Genomic DNA, 19,822 nt, shown 5'->3' on the forward strand with positions numbered 1-19,822 from the left:
TGTACCCGCCTCCACCAGGAAGTTGTTACAATTCCATTCATTCTGTTGTGCTCAAGCCTCTGTTCTGTTAATGCATGTTATATTACAACACTTCCTTTCAAAATGCGTCGAAGAACCGAAGCTCAGTCCTCAAACAATGAACCTGCCAGTGCTGATAGAAAGGTATTGCAACGTTAATGAAAGCTAGCTGCTAATAGCTGCTGCACATGTGACAGCAGACATCTGTTAAATTAGCTCATATTAGCGGACTGGCTTTAAAGGCACGTTCGTTTAAGTTAAATACTGTTATTAAAGTGTGTTAGACGTGTTCCTGCTTGCATACTGATCCTACACTAACGCAACTAAAGTTGTACGACAGGCGAGTGTGTGCGGAGGGAAGTGGAGCCAAATCCTCTTGACAAAAACAGCAATTTTAATAACTGTTTGCTTGTACAACTAACTCACTTATGAACTTACTCAGTCTTTTTTGGGGGACAAAATATTAGCAACAGCTTTCTACTTCGGCATACACACAGGACAATTAAAGAACAATATTTGCCATTAAGTAAGAAACTATAGAGAGTTCTGAAAGTGCGTCACAGAGGCAATAATGTACTGACATATATAGACATAAAACATAATGAATGCAGCATGGCACAGACAAGAAAATTAAACCAATGGGTCTAGAGCTGTTTTTTAAAGGTGTCCACAGTGTCTGCATTAGGATAAGACACGTGGGAATGAGTTCCAAAGTTTAAGGGGCCTCAAGCTTAAGAGCATCGTCTACTTTAGTTATAAGCAGTTATTCCTGCTCAGAGGACCTGAAGAAGAGATGCAGTAGATCTCTGATGTAGGCAGGTACCTGACCATGCAGAGCTCTATAAGTGATCACATGAACAATCAGCCACTAACATACACTGTGGGTAACCCTGGCTAAACCCACAATTTAGTTTTTTTTGATAGCAATTAAATATTGATACAGGATTTATCACTGAAATGGCTAAAGTCGGTCAAAGGTGTGCACGAATGTAGATGTTGATAGAATATGTATATGTTTTTTTTTTTTCAACTCAAGGATGCGGAATACAGGTCAAATTGTGAGGTAACATAGCTTTTTTTTCTTTACATAAACTAGGATCTGGATCAGAGACCGCACAGCCAAGCTGGATCTCAGGGCAGAGTGTCTTATGGCTCTGTGCTCATGAACATTGGAAAGTGTTTACTGTTAATCATCGTCATCCCTCCTTTCCTCAACTACGCTTCGCTGCAGAGAGAAGGACAGATGCTCTTGCCTCAAGGTTCTGTTATTGTAGGCTAACAAAGTCATTGCTCCTTTCAGTTTGATTTTGTATAAGCCTCCTAAATAGCTATTTATATGTTTCTTATGTGTGTCGGCTAGCCTCCAGTGGGAGACTGTCAGTAGAATTGTCTGTCTAATCTTTCTTTCTATTCCTTCCCTTTTCATATTCAGGTGGCCAGATTGTTGATGTTGGTTTGGGTCAAAAGATGCATCTTCTGTGTAAAGGCCACGGACAACCAGTCGGTAATAAATCCTATGAAGTTATTTGATGATCTGCCATGCATGGTTTCCTTCCAAGTTATGAAAATCTTCTCCGGCACATGGCTCCATGTCTGTTTGGCTTGTTTGTGTCTTATAACTGAGCCCACTCTGACCTTGTTTTTCTTTAGTCATACTGGATTCACCAACAGGAATGTCTTCAGACGTTTGGTTGCATGTCCAAGAAAGTGTGGCCACACTAACAAAGGTGAGTGGGCTCACACTCACACTTGAATTGCTCTTCAGATCCACTGAGGGTGAGTCAGCAGACTTGACCAAGGACATCCACTCCACTGTGTTGAACTTTCTCTAGAATCTGTGACTATTAATGTGGGCATGTTGTTTGTTGTCCGGGGCATGTAGGGACAGTCGTTGCAGTGACTCTGCCACATCCTCTCTGCTCAACGAGCACTCAGTAGAGAAAGTAGGGGCTGACAGCCTGCCCCATGTTGTTTGTCAGAAATGACCCAAATGAGGTCACTGGCCTGTTGTGAAGGGGCCTAGATACATCTGAACAACTAAATCGCACAGGCAGTGACACAACAAACTCACAGTGCACTGTTTACACCTGTATCTGTATCTAACTATTCAGTGTTACTCAGCCATCATGCATTTTTAAAATGCAGACACAGGATAGGGTTGGGGCTGAGCCCTTCCTGAGAGCATCTTGTATGTCCGTAGAACATGCTGTTTGTAAATCCCTATAAACCTGTGCTGTCCCCGTTTGTCACCCTGCTTAGGTCTGCACCTACGACAGAATGGGACTGGGCTTCAGCAAGCGGCTGATGCCGAATGAAACTACAGGGACTGAGAGAGTTTGGGGAATGTCAACAACTGGACGGTAAGTATTCAACTTGTTTGATTGCGTGTGACATATAAAATGCCACCCACGATACAGTGGTACATTGTAAACACAGTGCTATATTTTCAAATCACTTGTTTTATTGCCATGAGTGCTTTCTGAATGAGGGAGTGGGCTGTTTTATTCCTGCACTGCCATATTCCATGTATCTGTTGTTGCTGAGTTGTAAAATTCAGTTATAGAAATTTCAAATGATATTTAGGCCAAATGCATAGCACTAAAGTGTAGTGTGTAGTGCAGGTGAATCTGGATCTAATGAGTGCTGATTGTTGAAAGCCAGAATCTACTCTGGAGCATCCTTCAGGTGTTATAGGCCTGCTGCTGTATCAGGACAGTGTATCAGGAAAACATATATGAGACTGTGCCAAAAGTTTGTGTAGTTAAATTCCTTTCCATCCTCAACAGATGCTGTAGATGAATGTCATAATGTCCATTGAAAATCCAAAATGTTTTCATGTGGATGCTTGAGAATGGCTCTATCTGGAGCTGTGACTAACAATTGTTATTTGATAACTAATTCATCTGAAAATTACTCTCAGATTAATCATCAATAGTCAGTTCAAAGCTCAAAGATAGTTATTTTACAGATGTCAAACAGAGAAAATCAGCAAATCCGTACATCTGAGAAGCTGAATGCACGTTTGAGATGTTGATCAGTCGGTCCACCCCTTTGGTCCAGACTGCGATATCTCAACCACTGTTGGCTGGATTGCAGCACAGTTTTGTACACACATCCACAGTGGATGAAGCTAACTGACATTAGTGATCCCCTGACTTTTTGTGTAGTGCCACCAGCAGGTCATAACATTTTCTTATACTTGTAATGTATTGCAAACTGTTTTGTTCACAGAAGATACATTCCAGCAACTTCAGTAATTGCATCATTTTCACCTTACACCATTAGCTTGTCAAATTTTCAATTTGATTAATATTTTGTATTTCAACTAAATTTCTGCACACCTTAGGACATTCCCATTAGCTTCAAATTGACTTTGTGTTTTGGGCATATTAACAAATGTTAGACATACTAGACACAGTAAACGCTTGCTTGTTAGCATTAAGCTCAATGCAATGCTGTGTTTGTGTTTGTGTGTGTTACTTTCAATATTGGTTAATTTTGTTATTAAAAATAGAACAAGGAAGAATGCCCATTACAATTTCTCAAAGGCCAAGGTTCTCTAAATGCAGTGCAGTAACACACGTCAAATTCAGTTTTGTATTATTTACCACTGCACTGTAATTATTCAATGGGAATCAATATTTCCATGATAAATTGGCTGCCTGGGACTTCTCATTAGTGTTCCGGCCAGCATAGACTGATGTGTGGATGGACACAGTGTGCCTTCCCGTGCTGAACACACCACAGCCCTGCCCTGCCTCGCACTGCTGTGGGATTGGGCTTTAATCGTCCTTCCTTTGACATGGTAGCACATTTGTTGAGCATTAAATCAGCCTAACGGATATGCAGGCGTGGTTCACCAATGGTCAGCAGTCTAGTTTACCTTGGCATCTGGCCCGGAAAACAGGCGGCCGCTCATTTTGAGATGCAAGCGATCAATTTCCCAGAATTCAATATCTTGAGGAGTTTGATGAGTACCTAATCTTAACCCTTGAGGTGAAACTTTTCATTTCAGTGCGACTCTGCAGGTTTGATTTATAAGCACAACACACCCAGGACAGCAAATGGCTCTCTGAGAGGAGCTGCTTCATCTCATGTAATAGTCATACTGCCTCTGACTATAGAATTTTGCTGCTTTTTCCTGCTGGTTGCAATGTAAATGGAGCTGAACTGTCCCCTCCTGTATGTTGTCAGTTGCTGTTTATTTTGGTGTCTGGAAAGAGAATGAATGAAAAACTTATAAATACTCCTGACCTTAACTTTCATTCAGGTGCCGCCATCCTTCATTTTTGGATGGAATTTGTTTTTTCTCCCACTCAGGTTATTTCTGCTTTTCATAATGATTCTCCAGTGGGTTCGTAATAAACATGCTAACGAGCAGGTTAGAGATTAATGAGATTAATGGTGGCCTGTTGTATTCATCTTTCATACTGGGAGTCTTAGTCCCAGGTAGCTGAATAAATAAACCTCCTGGCCCAGTTTGCAGCATGTCCTGGTTTCGTGCAGAGACAGACGAGTGTTGTTGTCTTCCAGGATGGTGGATGATCTGCACCGACTCCTGCAGGCTGCTGGGATCGCCAAGCCCTTCATCCTCGTGGGCTCTGAGCTCGGTGCACTTAACGGCAGGTTTTACAGCCACATTCATGACGTGTAAGTATTATATGACGGAAATACTTCAAGAATAGCTCCACCATTTTTTTTACACATGAAGGCCAGTTTACATTACATGTTAAAGTATGAGTGATGCTGCTCATAGAATATTATGTGTGGCTCAGGAGGAGCTTTTTCAAGTCTGAGAGTAACCCGGATTGACTTCAGGCTGGGTTCAGGCTTAGCTAGAAGACTAAGACATTATACCGGAAAGCTCGAATTACAAACTAGGGCCTGTGAGTTTGAAAGATGTGATTTACCAGGTATAGACAGGAAGGGTGAAAGAAAGTTATCATATTGAGTGTATTTTAAGGAACTGTAGGATTGATGGCTCTTGGGGCTCAGCCCATATAGGCACTTAGAAACAAGATATCCAGGCCTTACCTTCTTCAATGTGGAATTGTGAATTTTTTCTTTTTTCATCTGCATCCTATGGGTTCCCAAGCTTTAAGTGCAGCACTAAGTTTGAAATACTGAAATGCCACTTTAATGATAATAGAGTCTACTTGATCAAGTATGCAGTCTTAATTGATAGCTGGTTTACGCCAAATTACAACTTGAAACTGCTTAGTTAAAGTCATTACCCCTCAGATAGCAGCAATTTATTAGTCGCTCTAAAAACGGTCATGTCATCATTCACTTGTGAACAGGTGAAATTGCTGACACAATCGGAAATTCTGAAAGTGCTGATTGGCATACAGAGCAATCAACGTAGCAATCAACTCTGTAGCTGATGCACCAAAAATTGCCAAAAAGACGATTTTATATCTGCTCTATATCCATTATCCCTAAAATATTACATTTAAAAGTTATTGATGTAGTTTATACGAATGCATAGCAATGTTAAAAAGAGAGGAGGATATTGGTGTCTGTAATAATATTAACATGCTACTTTGTCAAATACTAATTAAGACTTGCAACACATGCAACATTAAAATGGGGGAATGCTGATTTGATGTTGAATATTAATGTTGACAGAAATATGCACTAAACAAGACAACACTGTGCTTAAATATCAGGCACTAATTAAAACATGTAAATCACAAGCAGCAGTGGTACAAGGACACAAATTTAAAAGCTAAACATAAAGGAATACATAAATCACTCTGGCACAGGAAGAGCAAAAACAAATTTTCCCACCTCTCGAATATTCGTTCAATTCTTCAGAACACACACTGACTAAAAGCTTCCTTGAATGCACTAATGTTAGTTAAAGAATGAGGTTGGCTTATTATTATTCTGTAGCTTTCTTGTTGTCAACAAATCCCACTACAGTGTGTGTTTATGGTGATGAAGGAACATGTCAGTGCAACAGTGTGCCCCACTGATTTGTTTTAATGGATTCTGAACAAGAATAGAGCTCTGTGGCTCTTTGCATGGCTTTTGTTAATGAATCTATGATAAAAATTTAAAATAGGTCATCTTAAATTGCTCTGTAGCATTTAGTATGAGGTTTCCCCCCAAACTCACACAAAATGTATTCCAGTGTCCATTCCCCTCATCCCCAATAACTCAGACATCTCGGAGACAACGTAGTGATTAACGTGACAAGCTGCCCGTACCAGGGATGAAAGATTTACTATTTAATCAGGCACGATGTTGCTGCCATTAAGAGAGAAAATTAAGTAGTGGTGAGTGGATGACACCCTGCCAAATGGAAATATTGCCCCTGGATCTGTGTGGTCATCTGTCTGTGGAGACATAGGACCAACCAATCTACAGAAAGACAGACGAGATGGCGACATCCATCGCACGCACATTACTATATGGCCTGAGCTGGGAGGGTGAAGTGGACAAGGGTAGTCAATGAGTCTTACTTCATCTGAGTGTGTGTGTGTGTGTGTGTGTGTGTCCTATCTGTGTCCTCAGGCAAGTGTCAGACCTGGTGCTGATTGATCCCATCCCAGAGGACCTCTTTGAGGAGGACCAGTGGAAAAAGTACTGGTGAGTTCTTAGCTGCTTTCAGGGGCGTAGGAAGGACAGAAGTTGGGGGGGGGGGAAAAGGAGTAGTAAAAGGGATGAAGGAGAGAAGATGAAGTGATGTTGAAGAAGCAGAGACCGGGTAGGGATGTGAAAGAAGCAGAATGGAAAGGAAGATTGAGAAAAGAGGAGCATGGAAAAGGAGCAAAGAGGACGATAAGGAGCTCCGAGGGGCAGAGGAGCAGATAAAACGCGAGAGGCAGGGAAGGGGAGCACAGAAAAGGGAAATGTATCAAGAAAAGGGGATTAGGATGAGGAGAGTGGAGGCAGAAACGCAAGCATGTTTCACGAGTCGAGCTCCAAACTCTTCCCATATTGGCTTTTCCGGTGAGAATAGTTGATTATCTTAGCTGGGCGGGGCTCATTAGCATGATTAATTGGAGGCCAACGAAACTCATTAGCCGATCACACTCTTTTCAGCATGAAACAGATGAGGGGAGATCGAGAGTGGTGGAGGTGGTCGGGACTGAGTGACAGCAAGTGTAATAACACTGCTTTAATCCTCCAGGCGAGATATATGTCAAGTGGTAGTCATTGTCACAGCATATATCTCATTATGCATTAATTATCATATGGGGGGAGGGCTTTTTTTTATTAATGATAAGCCAGAGTGCAGAGGAGGAATGTTGGTAGAAGTGTCAATTATGCAACACTTACACAATCTCAGATTGTTTACAAGTAAGGCATGTCATGTGTAATCATTAAAAGGTATTTCACTGCTGAGGGGACAATAATTATGCAGTTATATAATTTTGTAAAGCATGCTAAGCTTTTCGATGTAGCCGACAGCCTGGCAGTGATAGCTTTATGATAAAACACATCTCTGGGGTGCATCTGTAGTGTTTTTTTTGTCACGTATAAAGCAGATCAAAAGGCTTTTTATTCCCAAATCCCATTAGATATTTTTGTTGTAACATAGCACTATCCAGCATTTCAAATGTACCCTCGTCTGTAAGTAATTACACAAACAATTTGGGATAAAATTAGTAAAAAAAAAAAAAAAAAGCTTATTGCGCATACCCTTTTTACAAAACACTACCTCTATTGAAAGGTAACATCAGTAGAAATGACACTTTCCCAACAAATGGCAGCATGTCATTCTAATTATACATTTGTATTGTATTTGTTCGGAAGTACACCATTTTTTTTTAATTATTTTTTTCTATACATTTCTCCATACTTGATAACAGTAAATAATGTATCAAAGAATACATGAATAATATAAAATGTGGGGCAGCAAGTAAGCTATATATTCATAACCTTTTAATCTGCCAATTATTTTCACGATTAATCAAATAAAACAATTTGAAAAATGATCATCACAATTTCCTGGAGCCCAAAGCGACATCTTCAGATGGCCTGTTTTGCCCAACCAACACTCCAAAATCCAAAGACTCTTCATTTGCTTACATAAATAACAAAGAAAAACAGCAAATCCTCACACTTAAGAAGCTGGAGCAGCAAGTGTTTGACACTTTTGCCCTAAAAATTACTCAAGTGATTAATCCATTCTCAAAATAGTTGGCAATAAATTTTCTTTTGATCAATTAATTGATTAAGTAATTAATCTTTCCAACTCTAATACGTGTGCTTTCATGAAGAAGTCCTTGTTTTTTTCCTTGACACATTGTCTTTAACTAAATGTATGCATCGTTTGCAGCCTAATTTATTATCTACAATCTCTCCCAGAAAAGGTTGATTTCAGACACTCTTTTAGACTCAATATTTCACTTTAGTTTTTATGTGTGATACAAGCAATACTGTTCACACAAGCAACCTTTGATGATTTGGTTTAATATTAATTTGAAGATATTTAAGTATTTTCCTCAAGTAGCTACTTAACTTGGAGTGTGCAACCCATCTATTGCCATATCCTTTAAGTAGTAAGCCATGCTCAATATCAACTTTTTTAAGATCAAGAAGTATCCCCACTGTATGGTCATTATCTTCTATTGCAGTTCATATTTCCTTCTTAAGTTCTACCAATGTCAGCAAAGTAGTTCTAAGAGTTTAACAACCATTTTTCGATGTCATCTAGAAACACCAACGGGAAGTTGATATGTGCTTATCACGGGCGCATGGTAAAATCAAGTAATCTCATTTTCGCCATGACTCACGACTTAGTGCGTCCGTAGTTCCGTCCACCAATATTAGCTCGCAGCTTACATAAGCATGAGTCGAGCCAGATAAGAAATGGATCCCTGAAAATGGCCTAATTTGTACGTGACTCAAAGTGGAGCAGCACCATTTATCAGGGTTATGTGTCCAATTATCCACTGATTAATAGGCATTCATTTCACTGAGTACATGACAGTGCAGCCACAATCCAATTATTCTGTGAAGAAGCAACAGAGAAATGAAATGAACCAAGGACTCAAATTTACTTCATAAAACATAATTTTGTCATCGGTGCTTGATTTCCAGGCGAGAGTAAAAATAGAAACAGGAATGGGATATACAGTGAGAAGATACAAGATGCAGCGCAGCATCCTGGTGTCTTCAGCTCGCTTCTCCCTTAGTTTCCTCTTTTTCTCTCAGCAAGATTGCATGTACAGTAGGTGTGTATTTTTCTCTCCTAGACGCTGGTTTATTAGCTGTCGGAGGTCTTACAGTATTTGGTACACAAGATAAGCAATGCAGAAGGGAGCAGGGCTGCACCTGAGTAGGATTGTAGGGAGACCGTATCAGCTTTGCACTGGGACCAGAGGATTTATACATCAAAGACGTGCTCATTAACAGAGGCTCACTTCCAAAATTACTTCTGTTACATCTTACAAAACGAATTGCCACCATCTCCCGAGAATGGTATTTGCTCATGCATGTGTACGAGCGTGTGTGTGTGTGTGTGTGCGCGCGCACACTTGTTGTAAGGGGTCAGCCTTCTTATTTGGGATTTTCCTCTGCAGACGTTGCGGCATGTGTCTCATCTCCTTTTGGGCATAGATAATGCTTCCTGATGAAAACTCAAGCAGTGGGTCTAGCATCTAGCAGAGATTAGGAGAAGCCCAATGTACGTCTGGACAAATTACATTCTGGACGAGAGCCATCGGTTTGAGTCACTCAGTGCTGTCAGTCTTTGTTTCACCAGCTCAAGCAATGGAAGCTTTGTATCTCTCCACACAAACACAGGCGGGGATATTCCTTACATTTCAGTATAACTAATTGCTTTGTAGGTACAGCATGCCTTCAGTTTGGTTGCTTTGTCTCATTGCTGGGTTAGAATCACGGACTGTGTAGGGCGCTTATGCTTAAATTCTGCATTATTTCTAATAGCAAGCATGGGGAAACACCATTGGTTGCTGAAAGAAGTGAGGAAATGACCCTACTGCGTACTTGATTGATTCTCTCAGTAAAAAGTTTCCTAATAAGTCTATGGTCTCAATCGCTTAAAGCGGGGGTTGCTTTGAGGTGTGGCTACCTGATTGAAAAGTGACAAGTGATTGACAAATCGTGTCCTCGGGTTCTCAGTCAGATCAGTATCATCCCCACCTCCACCCTTTTCACCAAATATGGTCATATCTGGATCCGAACAAGATAGCGATGGCCATGATGCCAAACCATGAACGTATTGGTTAGATTTAGATACGGCAGTGCTTCGCAGCCTTGCTTCCAATTTTGCCCAGCGGCCACTTGCAGCATTGCAGTGAAAACCTCACCTGTGGTCCAACGAGTATTTTCCCCATGACAGCCATTCCGAAAAATACTTTACTAAGACTGAAGCCAGGACAAGGTCAGTTCTGACTCTTTCTATTATTAGTGTATGATCAACAAAGGTTTTATTTACAAACTTTCCTTAGCTATTTAAAAATCTTAAAACTACAACTTCTTTTGGCATATGAGTCAAGCAACCAATTGAATTGAAGCAACTTGATTGAATAGGGGCTATTTTCGGTCCTATGTGCCAAACTCACAAACCAATGGGTTAATCCCATGATGGGTTTTCACTTGGATACGATATGCATTCTATGACCAAAAGGATGGAGCTGAGGCCAGAGCTCTGGCAGGTTTGAGCACAGCAGGATTGTTTTGTTGGAACAAGAAAAGATATTTCTCAGACTGTTGCCACAAATATAAAACCACACTCTTGGCCAGGATGTTATTGAATGCTGTGACTTTTAAGACTTCCCTTAATGGGAAAGTCAAGTTTTCACTTTCCTAAATTTGTCCACTTTAATCACACTAAGCCACACCGAGCTGGAGCACATGTGTTTCTACTGTGTCCCCACAGTACGGTAGTCATGCTGATCCACAGTGGTATGGTCCAAACCCCCCCAAAACAAGCTGTTAGTCTCATCTAATCATTTGGCCTAAGACATGCATTTGTCTCTGCGGGTAATTAGAGAGGAGGCTTTCTTTTTCACGTGTGTAAAAAGTGGTCAGCTCCCAGTACTTTTGTATATTGTAACTGACTGTGTTGTGTTGTGTTTGATCTTATGCCTGTTCAGATATTTCAAATATGAGCCTCAGTACTGTTTTATAAAAGCTTTCAGGTGTATTGGAGCTTCGTTATGTCACTGCATGATGCCAACCAAACATTTCCTGCTGCTGCTTCATGTTTAAAGTTCTCCTGCAGTAGGAGTGGGTCAGTTTGAAATACTACAGGGCGGCATAGAAAATAGCAGGAAGAGTTAACATCAGGCTGTGGTTCACGTGAACAAGCACACCTGCAACACGTCATCAAGGTAAACAACCTATTTGCCTCGTGTGCTGCCCTGTGGAAAACCGTTTGCATCGTGCGTGAATAGATGCTGCTGCTCTCAGATCAGTTTGATGCGAGTTTCTCTAACAACATTATGGCACCAGAAAATGAGTGTGCAACTATTTTGATGAAAAAAAAAAACGTTTTGAATCTTTATCTTTTCCAAGAAAAATATTCTCTAGTTCCCTCTTCTCCATGTGACTTTTTTTTTAGTGTTCTATAATTGTAAACAGACTGTTGGACAAAACAAGACATTTAAAGATATCACCTCGGGCTTGAGGGAAAATATGTGGGGGATTTTTCACCATTTTCTGACATGTTATAGATCAAGTGATTGATAAATGAATCTAGAAATACAATAACCAGTTTAATTAAGCCCTGCATTATGGACCAATCTCAGTCCATGAGCAGCACATCTTGACACACTACTGACTGTGTGGTGTTCTTTGTACAGTTGTAATCAGGCTCACTTTAGGTGCTGACTACTGATCAGGGACTGCCATCAAAGGTTTTGACAAACATTACTAAAGGAATAAGACTGATAATTATTTCATTTTATGTTTAAAATAAGAAATCTAGCGGTGCATTTACACACTTGTGTATGTCTGAGTGTGTTTGTGTCTCCTCTCTTTCTGCAGTCAGTGTGTGTGTGTGTGTGTGTGTGTGTGTGTGTGTGTGTGTGTGTGTGTGTGTGTGTGTGTGTGTGTGTGTGTGTGTGTGTGTGTGTGTGTGTGGAGTGCAAAACTAATTTACCCCCTGGGGAATATATTTGCTCAGAGAGCAGAAACAGTGGGGAATGCTCTTGTCTAATGGGATGGTCCTTACAATTTAATGAATGCTGATTGATTGGCAAACTCTGCGTTTTAATGTACCATTACTGTGTTTAGCGCAGCTCAGTCCTCACAGGAGCACCACTTGAAAGTCAGCTCATCCCTTCACTCTGCATCGTGGTTCTTTCGAGTGTTAGTCATCAGTGTTCTTTTTTAAAAACTTGGGGATTATCTCAATTTGATGCTGAGTTACAAAGTCTGTAGTTAGGTTCTGATTTCAGGTACACGGCTAAATCATTTCAAGTGAGATTGATTTAGCTTACCGCAATGTTTGGTGTATGAATCCACAGTATATTGGCTGCGTCTCCTCTCCATATCTGTGTGCATACATGACGCATGTAAGCGTCTGTTGAGGGCGTGTGTGAGGTGATGAGTGTCTCAGTGTTGGCCTAACAGCTGTGACTGAAGGCCTGGATGGGAGCCTGATTGAGTTATGCGTCCCAAAATGAAAACAACACTTTCTGTCCCATTCATTATCCCACCTGTCATTAATATGCTCAGCAAAGCCGGCACGGAAACACACACACATCCTTAATCATATAAACACATACAGTGATACACACACACACACACACACACACACACACACACACACACACACACACTCACTTGCACACACAGCTTGCCGCAGTGTGTAGCAGATAGACATGTACTGCGGCTCACCTGGAGCCTGCTCTGTATGACGGGCAGCGTATGACTGTCACTTTGACTGACGACCGTTCAGTCTCACAACCGCTGCATTTGGTTTGATTTATAAGCCAGGCAGGGTTTAATATGAGGGACAAGAAGAGTGTTTCTATCATTCCCCACTGCACTTTGTTAGCAGACAGATTTACGGGCATAACAGAATTTTTTCTCCCTTTTCCAATCCTGTATTTACCGTACTACATATACTATGTTGAGAGATTTAAACATTTTAATACCTGGATGCTGCCTTAGTTAATTATTCACCATATGTGGCGTTGCATCATCTCTCAGTGTTTTGTTGCACCCTGGCTTTCTGTCTCCTCTGCCTTCATTGGTAAACAGTAGCAGCCAGTGATGACATATCCAGCCTCCCCCTCAGAGCCCATTCGCTTTCACCGTTCAATAACCCACTGGAGCACAGCCCTGCTCTAAACCCCTCCAGGGATCCTCAGCTGAGATTGGCAGCAATCACCCGGCCATGGGCCGATGGATGGATGGAGGGGGGGGAGAGAGGGAGATAAAGGAGTGAAAGAAGAGAGAAAGTTGGGACAGTGGGAAATAAAATGAAGCAGTAGGAGAAGTTGCAGTCTGACAAAAGCGTGATGCAAGGACTATTGATTGACTGATAGAAATGGGGAAAATAAACACGTACTGTAAATCTTTCATGTAGATCAACCCTGTCAACTTTTGCACACAAAAAGAAGCATGAAAAACATTTTTGGAACAAAATGTAAAACAATTTTCAAAAGAGAACACCTTTGAAATGTAGAAAATGTACATGCATGATCAGGTTCTTCTAGATCTGACACTGCAGGCTCCGACAGTGTGTGCTTCCTTACACCTCACAATGTGTTTCTGTAATGGCTCCCGTTGTGTCGGCCTCCTCCCTCAGTCCTCTCCTGACTCAGCAGCACGCCCAACCCCTCCCCAGATCCTCCCCCTTCATCCAGAGACTCCCAGACGAGGCAGGAATGCCAATTAATTGTAATTAGAACCACTGTAAGCGTAACTATTGCTGTTACGTTCCACTAATGAAGCAGGGCTGCTGCGGCCCCTGTGTATTTACCCCTGTGTAATATATAGTATTGATGGTGGGAGGAAGGCTGAGAGCAGGCTGGAATTAATCTGAGGTTGGCTGTGATGCAAGAATGACACCTTGTGTTCATACAGAGTATTACACTGTATATTTCAGTTTTATATTTGGGCTGTCGCTTCCATTTGACAGCATGAAGTGTAATAACAGCAGACCTCTGAATCACCACACAGTTAGATATGTTCATCTATTCAAATAGTGAATTGTTGAAATGAAACAAAATGTCAGTTAAGTGTGATTATCAGGCCAGTAATAAAGCAGATATGCTTCTAAAATTAATTGTAGAATAATTATGGTAGTAAGAGTACATCATTGAGTATACACAAAAGCAGAAACTGCGTGGTTTGTATCAGATACCAATCAGACAATTAAACAAAATGTAACCAGAATGCATTTACTGTATAGAGGAACTGTAGCGGTTCATTCTTCAGCTTGACATAAAATATGATGCATTTAAAGCTCCCCATGGGCAAAGTGGGGTGTTAAAACCACAAAGCTACAAAAGTTGAGTATAAAAATCAAACATAAAAACAGACGTAATATTTAAGATTTACAAACAAGTGCAGCCAACAGTCTGAACCCATGCATTATCCTAAATGTGATACTATACAGTAATGTCTATGTCCTAAAGCACTAGCAGCTTGCATGTGAACAGTACGGTATAGCAGCATGGTACTTTATATCGTAACTCTGGTATAGGCTTAAGTGTAGTGCTAATTGGTCTGTTTCACAAAGGTCTGATGAAAATGTAAGGATTTATCTGACTTTTAACAGTGTCACAATAAATTCTGCACACAAAAATGTGGCAAGGATGATGAAACTTTCAATCTATTGAGATCTGAGATCTGGTTTGAAAAGTTAACTTTTTGGCAGACTGAAAGTGTTGAACATTTGAGATAGACCAGCTTTTTAACCTTTTAAAAATAAATACCGTATATCTGCCAATTCGCGAAGCAATCAGTGGTGTAAACAATGACGAAACTGGTTCCAGTGTCTCTGTACAGTGTGGCCTATTCAAGGACTTATAACATAGACTGGGGATGTTAATGATTAATCAATAGTCAATTAATCACCACAAAGAATTTAATCGATACAAATTTATTAAAATGATACAAAAAAAGATGTTCTATCACATTAAGTAGCCTTCATATGGGCTGGATTTTGTTGGACCAGTAGTTGAATATGGACAGAGAGGAGCTCAATCATGTACCTTTATGTTTACTTTACCTTTTCTTTCAACTCCAAATGAAGCTGGCTCTGATTTTGCATCAAACATGAATCATGTAAGTGGTAAAAACCAATGGCTTTCTAATGAAAGAACGTCTGACATATTTCACGTATTGTAATGATTAATCGATGATCGATTGTTAAGGCAGCCAACTATCCATTAAAGAAATTATTAAAAATTTGCATCCTTATCCTAGACTTTAAATGTTCTTACCGGTTCAGGTTGTGCGGAGCTGCTGGTTACGGGCTGTTTAGTCCGTAGTGTTAAGCTTCTGTCACTCAGTGCGGTCTCATGTTCAGCATTTCTTTCACCAGTCTTTCTGAAGAAATCACTAATGTTCCTGTAGTTTATTTTTCATCTGGGTTATTCCATACCATCTCAGTGAGGCCCTCTAATTTAATATCATGGATTTTCTTGAAGACCTTGTTAAAACTTGGATTCAATGCATGGGACCTTGCGTTTGCTTTTAAGTGAGGATTTTTGAGTTGTTCCTCTGAGCTAAATTTCAGCATTTTAAAACATTTTTTTGTGTATGTGTGTTCTAACCCTCGCCAATCGTTACGTTTTTTACTGGATTGGGATGAAATTTGATCTGAACATCCAAGAGACCCTAAGGACACTCAACACCATCTAGTCATTTTAGTAGTTGTTGCAGAATGGTTACTGTTAGCAAATCAATTACAATGAATCATTATTTTAAATCAAATGAAATCAAATGAAATTTAAATGAAGAATCTTACATTTTTATTTTATATTATAGGTACATAGTGTCACACTGTTGAAACCAAGCTCTTTCTCTCTGTGTGATACAGAAAGCACGTGTTTTTCATTGGCTTCAGGGTCCAGCCATCTACAGACTTATACAGGAATCAGTCCTGCTGTCATTACAAACAGCTAATTCTGTCTGAGCTAATTGTGACCTCTCGTCTCCCTCGTTGATTCGGAGCTGTGACGTTTAGCCTGCAAACTTCCAGGTCATATTAATTAATTCTACATTAAACATACAAAGATTTTAGATTATTATTCCTACACAGCCTTTTGTTGAGTAGGGCTTTAGTCTGACGCTGGACGTTTAGTTATTAGCATTGTTACAAATGTTTTTGAATAAAAAACCTTGTATAATTAACCTTTTTTTAAAACTTTTCACTCTTACAGTGTTTCAATACAACAACTTGTGTGTGGAAAACCCCAGCACCACAGAGCTCAAGCTTTCACAGAATTGAACCTCTTTCATGATGTCATTTCAACGTGAATACATCAAAGTCATCTAAAATGCATGTTTGATCCTTTCATATGTCATTAATAACAACACTTTCACCAACCTTACTTTGGAGACCAGCTTAACCTGTTAACGAAAAAATACATCTCAAGTTTACCCCAAAATAGCAGTTGGTCGGAGATGTTGCTGTGTATATACCAAAGGTGTTGGAGTACAGGAAATACATACAGCAGAAGTGTCAGATTGGTGGACCACTGTGTTCGACTGTATATCTGTGCACGTTACAGTCATGGCTGAAAATGACTACGGAAATAAACAAATTTGCTGATTTCGTATACCGTCGCTCCACACTGCGAATCAACTGCTGGTTTTCTACCCGGGGTGACTGGGGTTGTCAGCGTGATGTCACTGTGACTGCGTCTATGGTGACTGTGTCACATTCATGTTTTCATGGTGTAGTTTAGTTTAGTTGACATTGTAAGACAGGTGACTAGACTACGTCATACTGGTGCCAAACCAACGCAATAACTACATTACATCAAAGTATAGTACTGCACTCCATGCACAAGGATGGTCATAGTTGATCCAATGAGTTTGCTTCAGAGAGGTCACTGATATGATTTCATGTGGTATTTCTCACATTTTTAAAACGTGCTGTTTTGTCTTGATTTCAGCCCTGTGTTTTACTGCTTTAAAATCATATTTTTCTGGGTGAATCTGCGTGGGAGACCTATGCACTACAAATGTAGATTTGACTACAGAGTTAATTTATTCCAAATGTAGTCAATTTGTCTTGTCTGTGTGAGAGTCAGAGGCCTCATCATGTACCTGTCCACGTCCATATGCCCTCCTTTCTGTAATAGTCTCTCAAAGTCTTTGCAGTCAACTCGCTTTTTGAAAAACGTTCCTTCGGTGTAATAGTTAGTTGAGCCTCATGTAATAGTCCGTGTTTAAATGTTCTCTGCTCATTGTAATAGTTGGCAGAAGCTCGTGTAATAGTTCGTGTTTTGTGTGTGAGCAGGCTCTCAGGTAACAGAGGCCCTGCATATGAAATGAGATGGTAATGAGGAGGAGGAGGAGGAGGGGAGCCTTATCACTACAGGTCCAAATTCCGACAGTGAATTGCGCAGTTGTAACAAAAGTAACAGAGCGTCCATTCAGCCTGCACTAATCCAGATGGGAAAGTCAAACAGCAGAAAGTCCACGGCACAAACTCATTTCATCACTTTATTAATTTAGATATTGCCTCTTCGCTCCTGTGGGGAGGGAAAAAAAAAAGAGCCCCTCTGAAATGACCAACATCGGTGAGGCGTTTTGCTCTACATGGTTCCCCCACTTCGTCTCCTCCCGTTATCTGTTTAATTCATCCCGCCAATCTTGGCTGTCTTTACCCACTAAATTTCCCTTTGACACGCATGCCTTGCTTCGCATAATCCTCACTCCGGGGCAGAATTAAAAATGGAAAAAAGAGGAGGGAATAGGACAGGTGGCTGGAGAATCCTTGAAATAATGTTCAATGCCAGACCCAGGAATGATTTGACCAGATTCGAACCAGGGGGATGATAGGGAGAGAGGGGTTTTTTCGCCCCTTTATTTTTGGAATCAAGGGGTAAGAAAAGGGTGACAGGTGGAAAATGTGCAGAGACTGAGAAGTCCCCTAAGAGCCAGGTCGAAGAGTCAGTTCTAAATTGTGGTGCCAGAATGACTTCGGGGGAAAACGGTGGCAAGGAAGATGAAAATGTCAAAATGTCACTCTCCTGAGGTCTGATTTGAAAAGTTTTTTCTGTCTACTGAAGACTGAAAATTAGAGCAGTCCATTTGTTCCGTAACTCCTCCTTCCTGTATCTATTATTGACCTGAAGGGACCGTCTCTTTTACCATGAATGTGACGGATATGTAAGAGAGACATTTGTAGCAGCTGAGCAACCATTCTCTGCTGTTTGTGTCAGATTTATTTGACCAATCAGTGCTGACGTGCTTTGCCCGGAGCAGAGCCCTATATTTCAAGCTACAGTTCTTCGGATAGCAACAAGTCGTATCAACATCAGGAGAAATGGGTTATTTTATACATGAAACATAAATGTTTATGATGTAGGTTTGATAGGATCAGTACGATGGCAGTGAAGCAGCACCAGTTGTACAGTAAAATGCAGTGTGCTGTAACATGCACTGCGGGCTTTATTCTGTTTTATTATGCTTGTAAATGGGGTTTTCTGGGGTTTTGGCCTGGACGAGCAATATTAGGACATCACTTTTGCCTCTGAAAAATGATTCTGGTTATTTTTCACTCTTCATTTTATAGACTGGACAGTTAATCAATATTTTAACCAATAGTGAAAATAGCATTCGTCACATCCTTATTAAGATTCCTTTAATGAGGTAGTTGTTTTTCAGATATTGAATTTAACTGTAGGCTGCAGCGCAGCAGAGAGACAGTGATAGGACACAGGGGCACAGGGCTGTATGTCTGGCCAAGATCAGGAGTAAGACTAAGAAAACGACGAGTGTTTCCTGGTGCTGCTGTTGGCTGCGTGTAGGAGCAGGCTGCGCGGTGCGGTGATGGCGGCAGCAGGCGCACGGCACTATTGATTGGGCTCCACAGGCTGAGACCAGCCAATTCAGAGCACCAGTGAGCCGAGACCGATTGGGCCTCCTGAGTTACAAAATCCCACAGCTCTTCTTCTCTCATCTGCCAAAAAAAGTGCATTTCTCATTCCCCAGGCAAATGTTTTTGAAGAGAAACTTTGAGATTTTGGGTTGAAAAAGAACGGAGGACGGCAAATATTATGTATGACTTCACTTGAGTCACTGTTCCTGTGATCAAAAAAAATCACCCTTGTTGTAATGCAGCCATTTAGGACTGTATCGTGTTGTTGAGCAGCACAAATGAAAACTAACATTAACAGCTTTAAAGAAAACGATGGAAAACAGTCGATAGAGACCTGATGGTCACACTTAACATCTATGAAAGGTTTTTTTTAATACAAATATTTGGGTATCTGGTTGGATCATAAACTCGCATTTAAATTTCATAGTAACACACGAAGAAATGGTTATTTATACAGCAACAGAACCCCATGTTGTAGGAAACCGATTATTAAAGCTGTATTTTTTTTATTTTAAATCTGTCCTGACTTGTGGTGATGTTGGGTGGGCACCTTTAACAGTAAGACGTAACAGCCATTGGTTTCTGTTTCTTTTTAAAGCCTTGAAGGGCAACATGCCACCAAATATCAGCTCTTTATTAAACTGGTCACAGAGTCACGATTCAGCACGTGCTCCAAGTTCCTCCCGGGTAAACACTACATTTGGAAAACCTCTTTCGGTTTCAGTGCTCCATACACTTGGAATATTTTACAACGTACATTTAAGCTTGATACAGTTATACCTTTAGGTCAGTTTAAGACTTTGATTACTG

The 19,822-nt window shown here is 40.6% G+C and overlaps 1 protein-coding gene across 1 annotated transcript in view; it reads left to right on the top strand.

Annotated features, from left to right (window-relative positions):
- Positions 1-19,822, top strand: part of LOC115567177 (uncharacterized) — a 26,478-nt gene continuing 6,656 nt past the window's right edge. Inside the window, exons 1-7 of the mRNA XM_030393498.1 lie at positions 1-162; positions 1,115-1,277; positions 1,451-1,522; positions 1,669-1,745; positions 2,278-2,378; positions 4,552-4,668; positions 6,538-6,612. Coding sequence (XP_030249358.1) covers positions 103-162; positions 1,115-1,277; positions 1,451-1,522; positions 1,669-1,745; positions 2,278-2,378; positions 4,552-4,668; positions 6,538-6,612 — 665 coding nt within the window. The 5' untranslated portion in view covers positions 1-102. The remainder of the gene's footprint in view (positions 163-1,114; positions 1,278-1,450; positions 1,523-1,668; positions 1,746-2,277; positions 2,379-4,551; positions 4,669-6,537; positions 6,613-19,822) is intronic.

This window comes from Sparus aurata, chromosome 17, assembly GCF_900880675.1.
Source record: "Sparus aurata chromosome 17, fSpaAur1.1, whole genome shotgun sequence".
In the NCBI taxonomy this organism is placed as follows: domain Eukaryota; kingdom Metazoa; phylum Chordata; class Actinopteri; order Spariformes; family Sparidae; genus Sparus; species Sparus aurata.